Source organism: Myripristis murdjan, chromosome 6, assembly GCF_902150065.1.
Source record: "Myripristis murdjan chromosome 6, fMyrMur1.1, whole genome shotgun sequence".
In the NCBI taxonomy this organism is placed as follows: domain Eukaryota; kingdom Metazoa; phylum Chordata; class Actinopteri; order Holocentriformes; family Holocentridae; genus Myripristis; species Myripristis murdjan.
The window spans coordinates 9,999,621-10,017,645 of NC_043985.1; the positions used below are offsets into that span (position 1 = coordinate 9,999,621).

Sequence of the window (18,025 nt, forward strand, 5' to 3'; positions counted from 1 at the left end):
CACGCCCGTCTGCAAACTAATCAGAGTGGAGGACAGGAAGACTCCGCCCATGCAGGTGAAGAGAGCATGCAGGTGCGTCATGTCAGGTTCTTCAGTGCTGTCGCATAATTACAGTGTGGAACCAAAACTAACGGGACCAGACGCAGACAGCGGAACAATCTCAGACCCAAACAGAACCGAGCGGTCATTAATGCCACCAGCAGCACCTGGGTTTACTCACCTGGGCTTCCTCACGTCAGAGTGGCTGCTGGGAAACTGTGCTAGAACGTAAAGGCCGGTCCCCGCAACGTGAAACTGCACATCACAGAGCAGCTAACGGAGCCGCTTGTCAACCAGCAGATCGTTGCATCTTTTGCCTTTGACTGGCAATTTTCTGCTCCATTGGCTCATCACTGTGTTCACTGAGTTGGCTCAAAAAAAAAAAAAAAAAAAAAAAAAAAACAGCTGTCAGTGTCTTTCTTATTACTAATCTGTCTCTTATAGAAGTTGTTCTAAGTAAAAGGTGTGTATAACTTTCTAATTATTTATTTGACTTAGACATTGTTGCTTTGAGTGAATGACCCGCCTTCACATTATATCGGCACAGAAAGCAGAGCGGCGGAAAATGTCGATCTGATATTTAATCACTTTGTTCAGTGAAGCGAGTCAGGAAAATAGTCGTGTCTTTCATTGGTTTCCCTCTCAGTCCGCTTAAAAAAGTTGTGCACCAATTAAAAAGTAACAGCCAGCCTCCAGAAAGGATTCAATCACCACCAACATCACTGATCAATACGGAAACAATAGTCAATAGTAGAACAGTCAATGGCGTTTTTCATACAGAACATTAAGCATTTTGGCGTCAATCACACTGAGACTGTCTGTCCAGTATTTTTCAGATCCACGACTCAGCAGTTCATGTCCCTCCAATCGAGACGGACGCCGATCAGATCGCTGACAGCACCGAGGACGCCTGCTGAGACTTTTATTTTATTTTTTAACACATGGTCGGAGGGTTGGTCATGAGCTTGAGAAGAAGAGCTGGAAATATTTCGGATCATGGAGGCGCTCCAGCTCAGATAAAGACAGTCAAATCAAAATCCTCGTCAGGGATGTTTCACTGAATCTGCTTTGGTTCTAACATGTTTTCTGAAAACGATTCCCACAAGTTTTGCATCTTTTTTATCTTTTTTTTTGTGATGGTATAGAGAAATTTTTGTACAGTTTTCTATCACGAGACAGAGGTGAGACACACACACACACACACACAGAACACAAACTTTCTGACAGCTATATGTGCTCTGACGTGTAGAAACACAGCAACATGGAGCAGAATGACAGACATATCCTCTCTCTTCTGTCTCCTTCCAAACGCACACACACACACACACACACACACACATGTATGTGCATGTACACACACACACACACACACACACTTGCAGACTTAATGAAGTGTAAACATTATTCTCTCCAGACTGCCGCTAAAAAATGGAATTTGCACTTCATGAAATCATTGCTGCGCAGACGTGCACGCACACACACACACATGCACGCACGCACACGTGCACGCACACACACACACACACATATGTGCACGCACACACATGCATGCACACACACACTTACGTCCTTGCTGTAAAAGGTGTCATTTATCCGCTTCAGTAACCAAGGTGAATATTCCCCTGACAGCTGAGAGAAGAGAGAGGCTTTTGTCTGGGAGGAAGAAAAGAAAGAAAGAAAGAAAGAAAGAAAGAAGGAAAGAGAGAGAGAGAAGGAGAGAGAGAAGGTTGGCAGAGTCGACTGGGTCACAGTAACGTGATGAACTGTGAGAGGCAGACAGACAGACAGACAGACAGACAAACAGGCAGACAGGACATGATAACTGCTGTCTACCTGGACTCACACTGTCATCTTCTGGCCACAGAAGAAACAACAGATCAGTTTGCACGTGTGTGTGTGTGTATGTGTGTGTGTGTGTGTGTGTGTGTGTGTGTGTGTGTGTGTCTGAAACAGTACCAGATGCTCTCATTTTCACTCACTTTTCACCTTCCAAGCTGTCGATGTAATATCAATGTGTGTGTGTGTGTTTGGGATACAGCTCTCTCTCTCTCTCACACACACACACACACACACACACAGCTTTCAGATGTGACCTACATTCACGTGACGAGGCGACAGATCACATCACGGCCTCCCAGCTGCAGCCTCAGCCGTGTGCTTCTGTCTGACAGTCACAGGCCGCACACGCCAAGCTGTGAGCTCACCTTTACCTCGCACACACACACACACACATACACATGCACACACACACGCACACCCCATCTCAGTGTGGATGTAGTAAAGGGCCATCCCAGTGATTCAGCAGCTTTACTGTCACATTTGCAAAATGTATAAACTCCATGTTCCTCTGGTCTCCTCCCAAAGCGAGCAATCATATTTTAGAGCTGCCACATCATTCCTCCTCCCTTTCCTCCAGCCGCTGGTTTCCATTCATTCATCACTACGATATGAACATGAACTTTCAGAGCCTTCAGACTTTCTTCACTCCAGTTTTCCATCAGCAGAATAAAGTCCTCCACATGAGTTTTCCTGAAAGCAGCAGCACTGTTGTGTTTTCAGGACTTTTTCAGGTTGTGTTTTTTTTTTTAACAAACTGCTTGATATCCAAAATACGAGCTCCATCATAATTCACATAGCAGGATGTGGCAGGAAGCACGACATCAGTTATGATTAATTTTCAGTGTAAACACTAAGCACCGTGCCGTGCAGCCACGGCTCGGCAGACACACGGGAAGGTCACATACAACAGTTGTATCGCTCGCTGATCAGTTTGATTAGTCCACAGCTTCTCTGTAATAAAGCATCATCTGTGTGACAGCGAGGATCATCAACATGTGATGTGAGTGAGCTGTAGGGTTAGACAAACATTAGAACAGGTTTCAATTTTTTTTTTTTTTCAAAAAAAGGATTAAATTAAAACCTCCCTCAGACCTCAGTTCAGTTGTTATTCCGAACTAAGATTAAATTTAATCCTGTTGCGCCAAAACTTTGAACTCCTTAACGTGTGGCCAAGTACCTTTAAACTTAAACGTAAAGATGTTTAACTTATTAAAATGATGAATTAGTTTATTAAAATATTGCTGAAAAATTAGCAACAAATTACCAGGAAATTAGACACACACACACACACACACACACTTAAAACTTAAAACGAAGAGGAAAGAAGGAGGATGAAGAAAACTATATTTATACTTATTAAAATGACATGTAAACATCAGGTCAGTGATATCAGCTTTCTTGTGATTGCCTTTCACAAACATTTAACTTGAATTATTTAATCTCCATTTCAAACCTTAAAAACTCAGATTGACTAAATCCAGATTACTCTTTATTGGCGCACCAGAGTTCTGCTTCATTTTAGATCTGGATTTACTCGTTTAAAAATCTGGTTTTGTTAAACTCTGATTAGAGCTAACCCTAGATTAAATTAATCCTCGTTGGTGCAATACAGCCTTAGCAGAGCACATGCCTGTCACAGAGGGGATACATTGGAAAATGAGAGCTGAGAAGACAGATATACAGACTTCAGGTGGACTTGACAGAGTCTTGTCTTTCTGAGGGAGACAAAATGAAGGAAAAGTCAAGTTTTAGTGCAAACAGAGAGAGAAGGTGGAGAGAAAAGACAAACACGCTGAGAGGAAAGGAGCTGAGCTGAGTGGAAATATGTGCGACAGACGAGTCCCGGGCGGCTGACAGAGGAGGAGGTGCAGCTGATAATTGTGTGCTTTTCAAAGAGAAAGAGAGAGAAATCAGAGGTGGAGTTGCTAATAGTGTGTGTGATGTTGATATTGATCAGTCACATAGGCAGAGAGGTGGGACGCGACACCGTGACCTGACACCGCTGCTAATCGAAAACTAATTCCTTCTTCTCCATCATCGCCGTCGTCCTATCACACACTATTTTACAGCGGTGGCTGGTCTCCCTCCTCTCCATCTCTCTGTCTCCTCCAGCTTTTTGTTTAAAGAAAAAGATGAGATGAAATTTAGTTTTTGATGACTGCTGCGGTGCCTCTGCCTCGCTGCGGCAAGATCCATCAGAGAGGAGCAGCAGTGTTAGCAGACAGGCTCAGAATATTTAGGACATGACAAATATGCACATCCAGTATCTACCAAAAGGGAAAAGCAGAATTTATTAACGACAGACTGATACAACACATCAGCGTATGACTCCACATATAGACTGTACCTAATTCCAGTTATGTCAGTTAATCCGTATTATTTACATTGTTAGAAAAATGCCAAAGAAATCACAATCACAATCACAATCACAATCATAATCACACCAATTTAACATCCCTTATTCTAAACAGGGGTGGAAATCAGCAGTGATCTCTCAGTTCAATGTAATCCTAATCTTGCGTCACAATTCAATTTAATTGATTCTTTGATTAATCAAAATAAATAAAAATCAAGCAATCTGTGGTGCTTGTTTAATTCAGTCCCACTTCTTTTTACTTCTGTCCAATAAGTAACTTGTCTCTCAGTTTAATAATTTAGTTTAATCTAATTTTCTATTCACTTCCATAGCAAAACAGCTCCAAAATAAAACCTTTAGCACATAAAGTCCTGGCATCCAAGGTCTTTTCTTGTTATTTTCCTATTTTAATCAAAAAGTAGATCAGGTCTGCATGAAGCTTATGCACAGTAACCTCACACCTGACAGCGCTTTCACAAATTACTGTAATTACCCAAAAAAACAAAACAAAAAAAAAAAACGGTACCAGGACTCGTTGGTTTTTATATTAGCATTTATGCACTAAAAGTCTTATTTTGGAAGCTGTTTTGCTATGGAAGTGAATGGAGAGACAGAAACCCAGAGCTGTGGATCAGGAGCCCAGAGCTGCTGAGGAGGTTTCAGCTCCGTGTGTCTCAGTCTTTTATCTGTGTATCAGACCCAGCCGGGACGTCCCAGAGAGCAGGAGGGGACGCCTCAAGGCAGCGTTTACATTAATATGAAAATCTTACTTCACTGCTCATCTCACAGTCTCCTTCCAGCTGTGAGCATCTTACCAAATATTAATTATCTCCACTAGGTGGCAGCCTAGAGGGCATTGTGTGCTTGGTTGTGTGTATCTGTCTGCAGCTTATCTTGTGCAATACTATCTGACTGACTTTTTTTTGTGCAGTGTTTAGTCTGTTTGAACGGCTTTTATTGAGACAACAAAACATTTGGAGCAGAAATAAGTTCAATCTATTACATACTACCGTAGCAAAATACAAATGAAATGTGTATAGAGAACATAATAAACATAAACATATGTAATGTATTTATGAAGAAGTCACAGTCACTCTCTCTTCTCTGTGAGTGTGACAGGCCATTCCAGCCTTTTACTCGCCTCCTCTGCTCTCTCTCTCTCTCTCTCTCTCTCTCTCTCTCTCTCTCTCTCTCTCTCTCTCTCTCTCTCTCTCTCTCTCTCTCTGTCTTCACCTCTCCTCATCGCTCTATCTGTCTCCTTTCGTTTTCTGCAAGTGTCTCTCCATTAGTGCAGCTGTCTCGCTGGGTCGATATTTAGTGGAGGCCTGATTGGTGACGCCCACTTCTCCGCAAACATCCAATCATAGACCTTATGACTCCCAGCTGACCTCTGACCCTTCATGATCACAGGATGATCGGTGTGTGTGTGTGTGTGTATGTTTGTGTGTGTGTGTGTGTGTGTGTGTGTGTGTGTGTGTGTGTAGGACTGAGCAGAGTGATTATGATGTCAATAAATGTGTTTATTTGCCAGAGGCACGGTGCAGCTTTTGTTGGAGGTGAAAAGGTGTTTTGAAGATTTTTTTTTTTTTTTTGTGAGGCATGGCATGGATAAATGCTGCAATCAGATCGCTGTCTGGAGAACAAAATATGACAAGACATCACAGGAAAAATAAGCTCCACACAATCAATACGACAGAGAGAGACAGACAAAGAGCGAGGGAGTGAGACGGAGAGAAATGAAGGCCTTTTGCCAGCTTTACAAAGACTTTCCGTCTCCTTGGCCCCGACAGCCACTGTCACTGCTGTGTGTGTGTGTGTGTGTGTGTGTGTGTGTGTGTGTGTCAGCATCTCTTCTCCTCTCCTCTAATCTTCTTGCCTGATAAAACTTTCCTGGGTTTCATGTCTCACTACAGAAGCATATGTGTTCAAAAATCTTTTTTTTTTTTTTTTATTAATGAGATAATTATCTCAGGAGATACTGAGTTTTATTTTGAAAAGTATTAACTGAAACGTGACAGACTCTGTGTTTCAGTCAGGAAACTTAGTTGATAAAATGCAAATGCTGTTTAGAACATGGTTGACATATTGTTGATGTGATCTGTAACGCGGCTGACAGCTTGTACTTTCTGTAGCTTCCAGCCTCACAGCCTCTCAGGGTGAAACCTGGCCAGTCCAACGCCACTGAATTCCAGCATTTTAAACACAAACCTGACTGTCCCAGCACAGCGCCACCACCAGGCTGACAGAGCAGTAAACTTCACGCTCAATATGTTCAGACACTACTCTGTCAAATTTGATTAAACTTTGGGGATTTTTTTTTATATTGATATCCAGTATCCACAAAATGGAACTGATTAGCTCACCACAGCGCCACCACCAGGCCAAAAATTGCCCAACCTGCAGTGATGTCTCAGAAACAGCATCTCCGAGCCTAACTCCTAACATTTATATTTCCAAACAACTGAACTGCATTCTTAATTACGTTTACGGGGAAAGATATTTTGTCTTAGATTATGTTTGTCACTAATACATGTCTAATCAACATATCTTGGACATCATGTTAGGGAACATTTTAGCCAATTTTGTTGCCTTTAGCCACCAAAACCCCTTGATTAAGCTGAGCATTGAATCCACTTGGCAACAAACGAACACCACCGTTGCCTCACACTGGACTGGAACTCACTCGGTGAAAGTTGGTTGTTTGCCAAAACCTGTTACAAAAGTCTCATCTAAAGAAAAAAGAAACAACATAAATTTTGTCATGTGTTAGTGTGAATAAGGTTAAAAACATAGCAGATCATTCTGTCCAACTGGGACAGCCATAGGAGTGACCCCTCCATGTGCCCGAATAACACAGTCTCCTTTGAACAATAAATACAAATTATTAGAGAGGACAAAGAATGAAATATTCAAAGTGAAAGAATAAGTTGTGTTTTATAAGTGGCCTGTGATCTGTGATCTGCAGACAGCGTGCAGCAGGAACCTGCAGAACGAGTGGAGTGTCATTATTAATTCAACAAGCTCTTATGGTCGGACACTGACAGCAACAGGATCACAGATGATGCTACAGTTCAGAGTGGGCTGTCTGTGAAGAGCTGCAACAAGATGCCTGGGCCTTTCATTATGTGGCGGAGGTCATATTGTAGTTGGAAATATATTGTGTTTTCTTAAGTACCCAATCCAATCTCAAGTGCATGGAAGCCTTTGCTTCACAGTTTATGATGTTAAAGAGGTCCACTCAGCAGGTTTATTCACCAAACGGCAGAGGACACTTGGTGGAATGCTCCATTTAATGAAACTGGATTGATTGAAGTCACATATACAGTCACATGACCTGCTCCACTCCCAGGTTACACCAAACATCTATATAAAAACTACATCTATCATCATGGACCCCCTAAGATGTCTTGTTATAGTCTTGTTATAGAAACATTAAAGCAGTATTATAGGAATACTACAGGCAGCAGTGTGGCTCTAGATCTTCTACACATTACTAATAGTCACGTTTATCATGAAGGGGACCCTGCTCCACAGAGTATACAGGCTACAGTATAGTATAAACCTGAGTATTTATAGTATGTAGTTTGGAGAATATCATTGATCCACAAAACTGACAAAAACGTGGGACTGAGAGAAAAGAACACATGACAAATCTGTCTGCCACTTCAGCATCATGGATTTATCACCACACAGCACAGTTAGGCCGCTGATATTTCAGAGCCACGGTCGACGTCGAGGCTCCACATAGATTTGGGTTTAGGGTTTAGTTATTCTTTAAAGTTTGGCGCCACTTAGCTTTCCAAATTGTAAGTATTATACCGCATGTCAAAAGGTTACCACTGTAATGCCACTGCCCTTTACTGGGCACTGGTGGCTTCACACTCTGCAGTATACCAGATAACACCGCCTGGAATTTCTTAAGTCATTTTTGAAAGACATTGAAAGAATGACAACTTAGTCTGTGTTTGTTTCAGTTTGAGATATTTTATGTACAGTAATACTGTATACACAATACTGTATCTTGTACATTGGCATATTTTGAGAATTCTATAATTTGCATGTTTGTGTGTTTGGACTAATTTTTTGTCTGGAAAAATGTGCTGCAGCTTGTCTTGGCCAGAACTCCCTTCAAAAAGAAATTAGTAACCTTAATGGGACAATCCTGGTACCTGTTAAAATTAAAGTTAAATAAAATAGCCTAGACTGTTCAGAACATTCAAAAAACAGGTGAGACCTAGTCTAAGACAAAGAACAGAGAGGACAGTCCACCCCACTACTGGAAGTGTAAATGAATCTGGTATCTGTATGGGCCATGAACAATCCTCTGCTTTTCTACAGGTAGTTTTTCTAGAGATGGCCACCAGCCAGAGAATAGTGCTACCTGTCCTTCTATTTGTATCAAGAACCAGTTGTTCATGAAGAGTCAACGATACTAACATGAAGCCAGGGCAAACCACAGTCTGGAATATTTTTTCATACGTTCTTAACTGGTAAGATATGAATGAGGTAATTCCAAAGCTAAAGTTAAAGGGACTGGAATCAGATTTGTTTACTCTCCCCAGCTTGCCTGGACAAGAGGTTACCGAACTTGCCGGAGCCCATGTGAATTTTGTTTTCAGGTTCTTTGTAATTGGGCAGTGTGAACCTAAACAAACCAAATACAAAAAGGCAAAAAAGTGCATCAAACTGTGCTACTGCATTTGTAGATAAACAGAAAGAGTACAGCTTTAACAGTACAGCTGCTCTGTACACCTTAATGTTCTGTCCTTGCTTTGTCTCAGGTTGAGTAGAAACAGGAGCTTGTAGAACTCAAATCCTCGGCAGGAAGTGTGTGACGGCCATGGCAGGCGTGACTCGGTTGCCTCTCTTTGTTTTGCCAGTCTTGCTCAGGCCAATATACATGCCGGGGTGGGCAGCTGACTCATAGGCGTTATAATTGTTGGCCAGGAGACTCTCCTTGAACTTGCACTCCTCACTGTAATGGCCCTGAGGAGATGGATAACGGAAGGAGCAATAGGATGAAGAGGAGGAAAAGAGGAGGAAGAGGAAAGTGTAAGAAAGAGAATCAGGAAAGACAGAACATGAAGTAGCAGAATTCCTACAGAAATATAGAGTAAGGGAGGAGAGTTGGCAGAGGGAAATAGCACTTAAAACAAAACTTACAATGTGCTTTACAGGTAAATAAATAAATAAATAAATAAAATACATAAATGCTAATAATAAAAAATAAAAATAAAAAACACATAAAAGTCACTTAAAATCATAGAACAATCGCACATTAAAACAACTGAAAGAAATACATACATTAAGAGAATATAACCATATAACTGAAAAGCACAGCTGGATGCTAAAACTATAAAAAAAAAAAAAAAAAAAAAAAAAAAAATACCAGTTTAAATGGGTATACTTTTAAGACCTTTGAAAACACAGTAACAGATGCAGATCTTATAGAGAATGGCAAACTGTTCCTATAGTAGAAAGTCACCCTCAGTGAACACAGGGGTGCAAAGGTCTCTTAATATTAGGAGGGCCCACACCATTTAGTGCTTTAACAGTAGTGAGCATTATTTTTTAAAATCAATTCTTAAATTAATCAGATGTCAATGGGGAGAAGCTAGAAATCACTGGTTAGTGTCCATTAACAGTCTGGGAGCTGTATCTTGTATAAGCTGGAGATGCTGCAAGAGTCACTAAGACAGGTAAGTAATGCGTCACAGTAATCTAGAATGACAAGTTCTAAGGAAGATTTTGACAAAACTTTTTTTAGTTTTAGCTTCTAAACTGAGATAAAAGAAACAGGATTGAACCTACTTATTTCCATGGATGTCACATTTTAATTGGGAATCAAAAATAACACCAAGATTTCTGACAGAGGATGTAATATTGTCAGTCAGAGGACCAACAGAGTTTCAAGTATATCCTACAGGGTGAACTGGACCAATAACATGATTCTCAGTTTTGTCATTGTTGAGCTGGAGGAAGTTTGAAGGCATCCAGTCTGTTGTTGCAACCATGCAGTCACCAAGGATGGAAAGGCCACCAAGATCACTGGGGCTGACAGACAGGTACAGCTATGTGTCATCTGTGTAGCAGTGACAGGAGATACCAAGGCGATGAATAAAACAACCCAGGGTCAGCATGTGAAGAGAAAATAAAATGGGACCAAGAACAGAGCCCTGGTGGACCTCACAAGTTAAAGGAGCTGATGTGGACACACAGTCACCAGTGCTAACAAAGACCTGTTAAGAGGCAGATAAGAGGCAAACAGTTTAAACCAGTCTCAGTGCAATAAGATGCTCTGGTCCACTGTATCGGATGCGGCACTTCAATCAAGCAGCGCTAAAATGGACTGTTTGCCTGAGTCAGCATGTGGCAGCAAGTATCTGGTAACGCTGAGCAGAAATGTCTCAGTGTTGTATTGCTTACAGAGCTCAGATTCAAATTTATCAAAAATACTGTTGTTATCAGTTTCTTTCAGCAACTGAGAGGCGACACTCTTTTCTAGGATATTGCCAACAAATTAAAGTTAAGATATTGGTCAATAATTTTCAGGATTTTGGCCATTTTTTTTCAGGAGGGGGTGGACACTGGGTTGTTAAAAAAGTGATTAGATACACAGTTAGAGGGAAGCAATTCATTAATGATATAGAGAAGACTGGGGGCAACAGACTCAATAGTCTCCTTAAAGAATCAGGAGAGAAGAGCATCCAGGGGGCTGGAGAATGAGTGCGTATGGGGTAATATGTCCAGTCAGTAATTAACCAGTCTCCAGAGGGTGAATAATCAGTTATGGAATGTCCCCTTTAAAGCAAGATGAGTTTGTGCGAATTCATACTTAAAGACATTAATAGCTCTTTGCTTTTGGCTTCTTGAGCACTTACATGTGATGCATAATGTTTACAAAATGCACTTGCTGTTCTACAGCTGGTGTATTTGACTTTGATGGTAAAGGATTGGGTACCATTGCATTTACATGAAAATCCATGTGAGTTCTTAAATAAATCAAATCAAATCAAGGACCTGATCAGTTCTCACCGTGCCGTAGAGTTTCCCCTTGTTGCTCATGGCGACAAAGAGGCCACTCCTCACCCCAAACAGAGTCACCACTCCTCTCTCTACCGGAGAAATTTCTAGAAGACCTGAGACAAGAAGTGAGATAACTCCTTACTCTTTGTGGGATTGGAAGAAAAGCAATGCAAAACACAGAATTAATGCTGACGCATGATTCTTGATGAATAATTTCTAGCTCAGAGACAATGATTCTTCTTGATCTCCTTGGATATACTAAGTAGGATGCTGAAGAAATCCAAAAAACTTGATGCAATAAAGAGAGACACTGGGTATGTTTACATGCACAGATAACCCTGGCCTTACTATGGTTGAGGTTTTATTCAGGTGAACCTTTTGATGTGACCTTTATCTCTTTGACTGAGAAATAGCATTTTACCAAAGGGGAAATGAATGATGATCATAATCGTATGAATAAATGGGTTGTCATTACATTTTTGTTGACATCAAAATGTGAGCTTTACAAACATTGAAAAACAAAATTGAAGGCAATAAAATGATGTGAAGTTCTTAACTGGAAATGATGTGATATTTCATCAAGTATGCATGCATATTACTGCTCAGTTCCAAAAAGGTGACACATGGAGGTCCTAAGTGGGCACTATAATTCATGTATTTGCATTCTTGATTCAGCCTATACATTTTAAATCCTGTTGTAGATTTCAGTCCAGTCAAATACCAAATAATAAAAAATAACCACTGTGGCTAACCAGGGACTTTCTATGACTTGGGATTAGACAGAACCCATGAAGTTCCTGCACTGGCTGTTGTTTCCACTTCCACTGAACCATGTTGTCTATTCTGGAGTCATGCCCCATCAGTCACCCTTCTCAGTTACATCATCTCCAATGTAAAATGGATCCAGCAAGGGTTGAAGCAGTCTCAGGCAGTTTAACTGCTCTGACCTTCACCTCGGGACAGTTTCAGTGGATCCCAGATGTTGACGCCACCTTCCTGGACATCAAGAGGAAGATATCAAGTCTTTGGTCTCTGCCTGTTTGGTCTGTTCCCAGAATAAGCCTTCCTCCCTGCCAAGCTCTGGCATTGGACTGTGGCCTTCCAGTGGTAACATTATTATCCTTACAGTTATTGACCAGTTCAGTAAATTAGTCCATTCTCTGCACTTGTCCACGTTACCCTCTACCAAGGAAACAGCTGACATCCTGGTGAAGGAGGTTCCAAGTCCCCGGCTTTCTTTGTGACATTTCAGACCTGGTGACAGAGCCATCCAGGAACTCGAGCCCACCCTGCGCTGCCTAGTTTCCAATAACCTATCCACCTGCTCCACACAATTTTTCTGGGTTTAATAATCTCACAACACCCTGCTAAGCTCAGCCACAGGTATGTTTCCTTTTCAGTGCCTGTATGGCTACCATCTATCTCCTACCCAGGAGAAGGAGATCCCAGTCCAGACTCATATCTGCTGGTGTCTCAAGACCCAGCACTGTGCGCACTTTGCCCTGCCTCTGGCCCTGACTGCTCCTCATGGACAATGTATGCCTCTCAGTTAAAGACCTACCCTTAAAAATGGATTCCAGAAAGTTTTGTCCCAGGTTCATTGGTCTGTTCGACATCACCAAGGTCCTGAACCCAGTGGTGGTCCACCTCAAGTGGCTGTGCTTGCTCCAGATTCACCCAACACTCCAGCTGTCCCATGTCAAGCTTGTTTTCACCAGTGCACCAGCTCCCCCAGCTCTGCATCCTTGACTCTCCTAGATCATCACTGACCATCCCACCTACACCGTCCACCGTCTCCTCGATGTCTGCTGCTGGGGCCCACAGTCTGCAGTGTTTGGTGGACTGAGAGGACTATGTACCAGAGGACCAATGCTCGATTCCCTTCACCACATTCTTGACCCTACCCTTGTCTGGGATTTCCACCGCCAGCACTAACTAATAAGACTGATCCCTTGTGTGCGGAGAGAGTGTAGTTTTCTTAGTTTTCAGTAATCCAGTTATGAGTGCTTGGTGGGTTTTGGTTTTTGTCTGTCTTGTGTTGAGTAGTCCGCCTTCTCACTCTACCTTCTCTCTTTCTCTGCATACCTGTCTCTCATCCCAGGTCCTGGAAAGCTGTTCCACATCAGCTTGTCACCACACCCTTCATATATCCTGCTCCTTCTCCAAGCCCTTACCGGATCATGCCTCAGTAGTTTTGGTTTGTCCCAGTCAATTCTGGCATGCTGAATGAATTCATGCCTCTGCCCGCCCCCTGTGTCTGCTCTTGGGTTCACCTGTACTTTGTGACAGGTACCAGAACTTCTTTTTTTATATTGGCATAATCCGCTTTGTTTGTGTTTATGTCCTAAAAGATCTGAATCCACAGTCCAACAGTGTTGGAAGCATGTGTTGTGTGTGAACTTGGGTATCAAGTGTGAGATAAAGTAGGCTAGCTGTGAAGCATTATCACAGTGGAGAAATTATGTTCATTAGATTCAGTATCATTAATTTTTTAGCTCCTCTTATGGAGCTTAGAACCATTCTGGAAAGCACCACCAATATGTTACTTCCCACTAACACAAGTCTAACCCTAGATATATAGACAGAGGAGAGAAATGTACAGATATTTTTTTTCAATGTTTTTCTATGTGGTAATGAGAGTAGAGAAAAGGCCACACTGTTTTCTGTACAGATCTGGAGGTAAATGTGTCTTGTGACAGATGTGGCTCCTTGCAGACCAACAGTGACAGCAGCACTTTTGTTTTGCCCCGATGGAACTTGGTTTTTGAGATCTGGCAACTGTTTTGGTGTCTGCTGGAGCAGTTTGGGTCACAGGGAAATCCAACTAGAAATCCCCTCGAAATTATGATATACTACACTAGTATCTCATCTGAAGTACTGGACCGGAGTGAAGCTTAAACTTTTACAGGTCATGTGACTGAAATGTTATAAGTCTGCGGATGAAAACCTACTCTTGTCTTTAAAACCCTTAGTCTTGTAATGCAGCTGATTGATTCTGACACCTAAGATCGCTCCCCACAGGCTGTGTAGGGTTTAAAACAGAGGCTGACAGTAGGGAGCATACAGCTGCAGTGATTTAAAAAAAAATGTATGCCTTGCCATGACCACAGTCTCTTTAAAGTTGAAATCCTGTTGAGCACTTTGCTTATACGTACACATCTACTGTACATTTAACACTAAACAACTTGATCTGTAAGTGTAAGTGTTTGACAGATGGTAAATTACCAACTGAAACGTAACTCAATTCATACACAAAACAACAGTGATACACTATAATAGAACAGTGTCAGATGTCTATGAAATTAGCCTTGTTTCACAGATGCAGTGTGTCAGGGCCATACTAAGCAGTATGAGATAAGCAACATGTGTACAATCCCCCTGACAACAATGTTTCATACATGTTGAACAGTGTTGCAACATAAAACCTTAATTGTCAGCTATATCAGTTAGAATTACAAGACATGCTAAAAGATAAAAGATCAGGTAAAACATGGTCTAAGTGGAAATAGCAGTGCCAACAAATGTTCAGATCTTTGGACTTTGGAAAACAGAGTAATTCTGATAATTGCAGGGGTGCCAAATGATTAAACCCTAAAAATACAGAAAATCGCTGCATCTGATATAATTTCCCACCAAAATATCCAAAATCTGTAATATTCACAAAATCACTTCCCAAATGCACTGGTCAGTGACTGGTCAGTTCAATATGGGGGGGTGGGGGGGGGGGGGGTCACTATGATAAATTACTAGTCAGAGGTAACCAAACTATCATCTTAGAGGGAATATTTATATTGATTCTGAATGGTCCCTCAGGTTGTTTTAGTTAGTTAGTTAGTTAGTTAGTTAGTTAGTTAGTTAGTTAGTTGTCAAATATCACTAATTTTTTCCCCTCCTTTACAATGAGAACAACTGCAAATTCAAATTTGGACCCACTCTAGGCTTTCTGCATGACAATTTCCACACTTTGTCATTTCCCAACTGAAATGAACAAATAAATCTCAGTTGCTTACTGTATCTGTTTTCATTATGAACGCCTGTGATCTTCCCATCCGGTAACACCTGGATGTGAAAGCCAATACCCACGTTACAATAGAGCCTTCTGAGTCTCTTTATCCCCAGCAGGTAGTCTCCATCCCCGGCCGTGTCCTCCCTCTTGTCCCAGGAGCTGCTGCCGGTGTGGGCCAGCCAGCCGGCGCTCAGCACGGCTTCTCTCAGACTGCTGAAGACCGGGTGAGGAGCGGATGAGCCGCACAGGAGGAGCCCGTACAGGAGCAGAGGAAGCAGGGACGGTGGCGATGACATCCCCGGCTCACCAGCCTCCTGGCTCGGAGGAGCAGAGAGAAAGCCTATTGTGTGTGCGTGTGTGTGTGCACCCCCCCTCCCAAAAAAACTTTAAATTAGCTCCCAAATGTTGAGCGAAAAACCTCGGCCTCGATCTTTCTGTGAAGTCTCCTGCAAGCGTCTTAATTTAAATTATATTATGTGACAAAAAGATTAAGCAAAATGCATAAAGTAAATCTGGAATTAATGTACAGAAGGCAAAAGACATGAAATAACTCTCCTCTGTATCTGTGTATATTCGGTCGGTGTACAGTCCCAAGATGCTGCAGGAGAAACATCAAAGTTTCTGCATGTCTTCAGTGTGCAGGTCAGGCTGTCTGAGTGTTAAACCACTGGTCAGTCTCAAGTTTGCGCACTTTGTGTCGTCCTTGGGGGTTCAGCAGACAGAGTGCAGACTTACATACCCTCCATATTACATCACACACCACCTACGGTCTGTCTATCTGTGATTCACACGCTGCAGGGTGCAAGGAGACACGTAGAAATGCATAAACAGAAAGACACAAACAAAGTGCACAGAAGCATGTAGAAGAACATCAACGCCTTCAGCTGCATTCCTCTGGACTGGCCTTTCCACCACGTGCCCAGTCGTGTGATGGTAAAATGTGTCAAAAATGTGTGTTAAGACAAGGCAAGGATGCCTTGTTCTACAATGACTCTCTGATCAATTTCAAATCAAGTAGAAAGTAGAAAGTAAAAAAAAAAAAAAAAAAAAAAAGCAGACACCATCAACACCTGAGCAATCTCACTAACAACTACTTAATAACAATTTCGTTAGAGCTGCTTTAAAACTTCTTTCTACTTGGAATCAAATAGTGGGTAATGATAGTTTGTTCCATCATACGATGCTTGTATCTGCATACAGAAAAGCAGTATATAATAGTGCAATTGAATTTGTAATTTATTTTTAATGACTCAAAACGCGCAGGGAGGGCTCAGTAAGCCCCAGCACGCTGCATGGTCTGACGCTGCGGCCGCTGTCCGAGGTGCTGAAGTGCAGCCGGGCAGCGGAGCGGAGCCACGACGCGGAGGGGCCGCCTGTCGGGAAGGGGCCGCCTGTCGGGAAGGGGCTCTAGGCTCTGTGGTGCCTGAATGCCGGCAGTGTGGTTGTGTCTGCTCCGTCCCCACACTGTTTATTGTCCTGCTGACATCCTCCCGAGAGCACGCCAATCCGAGAATCACCCTGTACCTTCTGCATGACAGCATGCCTCCCAGTCTGTTCACCTGACAGTTTTACTGGCGTTTTCCCACCAGCTGCTGCGTAGCCTCTAGTTATCGTTCGTTCCTCGGTCTATAGACACAGGTTACGGTGGAAGAGGTGAACAAGACATGGTGTGACTCCAGGCTCGAAGTGAAGACCCACATCAGTGTGGATATTACATGTGTGAGAGCTGCAAATGGAGAAGTGTATGTAATGCAAAATGGCCTGCAGCTCCCGACAAACAGGTCCTCCCAACAGGCTTTTTCAGAGTGTGAATTATGTGATTTCACCCTGCACACTAAACAGTGCCGAGTTCTGAGTTCTGTTGCTTCTTCTCTGTTATTATTTTACTCAACACATTGAGCTGAATTTGCTGCAGGATCATGTTCAGCAGAGACTGTCCTCTAGCAAAAAAAAAAAAAAAAAAAAAAAATATATATATATATATATATATATATCCCCATGGGGCGTTTGTACAGCAGCTTATAACAACCTTTAATTAGGTTTTGAAGTCAAGCAACTGAATTAAGAAACTGAAGGAGGGTGGGGTGGCTGATGGGCCAGTCATCATAACTTTCACTTAGCTGAACCAAGTTCAAACCCCATCTCAAGCACGAGTAGTGTTTGTCTACATTTCCCTAACCTTAACCCTTATGACAAACTTTCCCTCACCATAATAATAAACTTGGAGTGCTGCCCTGAACTCATTTTCAATTTAATATTTATAAGGAATCAGCAGCCAGTATTCAAGATATTTAAGTGTGGGTTGAATGCGCTTTTGAAATAATTATGAGTAACACATAACCCATCTTGGTTAATGGTTAATGTCAAACCAGTATTTTTTTAGAGTGTGAGACAAGCAGGCCAAGTCCTTAACTGAGCCAAAGCTGTTTTTCAGCAGCAGCAGCTCAGTTTAAATGTATATGGAAGGAAAACAGGCAAAACAGTGTTTAGGAGACTGGCTGTAATGAATGATGAATCTGCACAGAGCACAGCATCCTCACAACTCCATGAAGAACTTTGTCATTTTGAAGAAACCTTTTCATGAGTCAAATATAACAACTCAGCAGAGTGACTGGTTATTACAGTGAACTGTGTTGAGAGAGTCCTGTAGCTGTGACAGTACATTTTCCAGCAGGAGGCTCATGGATGAAACTTCTAAGTTGCTCCTTTTTTAATGCCACAGCCTCTGGGAGCACATCAAGTGTCCAAGCATAGAGCCA

General features: G+C 42.1%; 1 protein-coding gene across 1 annotated transcript; it reads right to left on the reverse strand.

Annotated features, from left to right (window-relative positions):
- Positions 1–9,043: 9,043 nt before the first annotated feature.
- Positions 9,044–15,562, reverse strand: LOC115360471 (fibroblast growth factor 4-like). The gene is made up of 3 exons (XM_030053400.1): positions 15,271–15,562; positions 11,270–11,373; positions 9,044–9,220 (listed from the first exon to the last, which is right to left on the reverse strand). The coding sequence occupies exons 1-3, from the start codon at positions 15,560–15,562 to the stop codon at positions 9,044–9,046; spliced, it is 573 nt and encodes a 190-aa protein (XP_029909260.1).
- Positions 15,563–18,025: the final 2,463 nt, after the last annotated feature.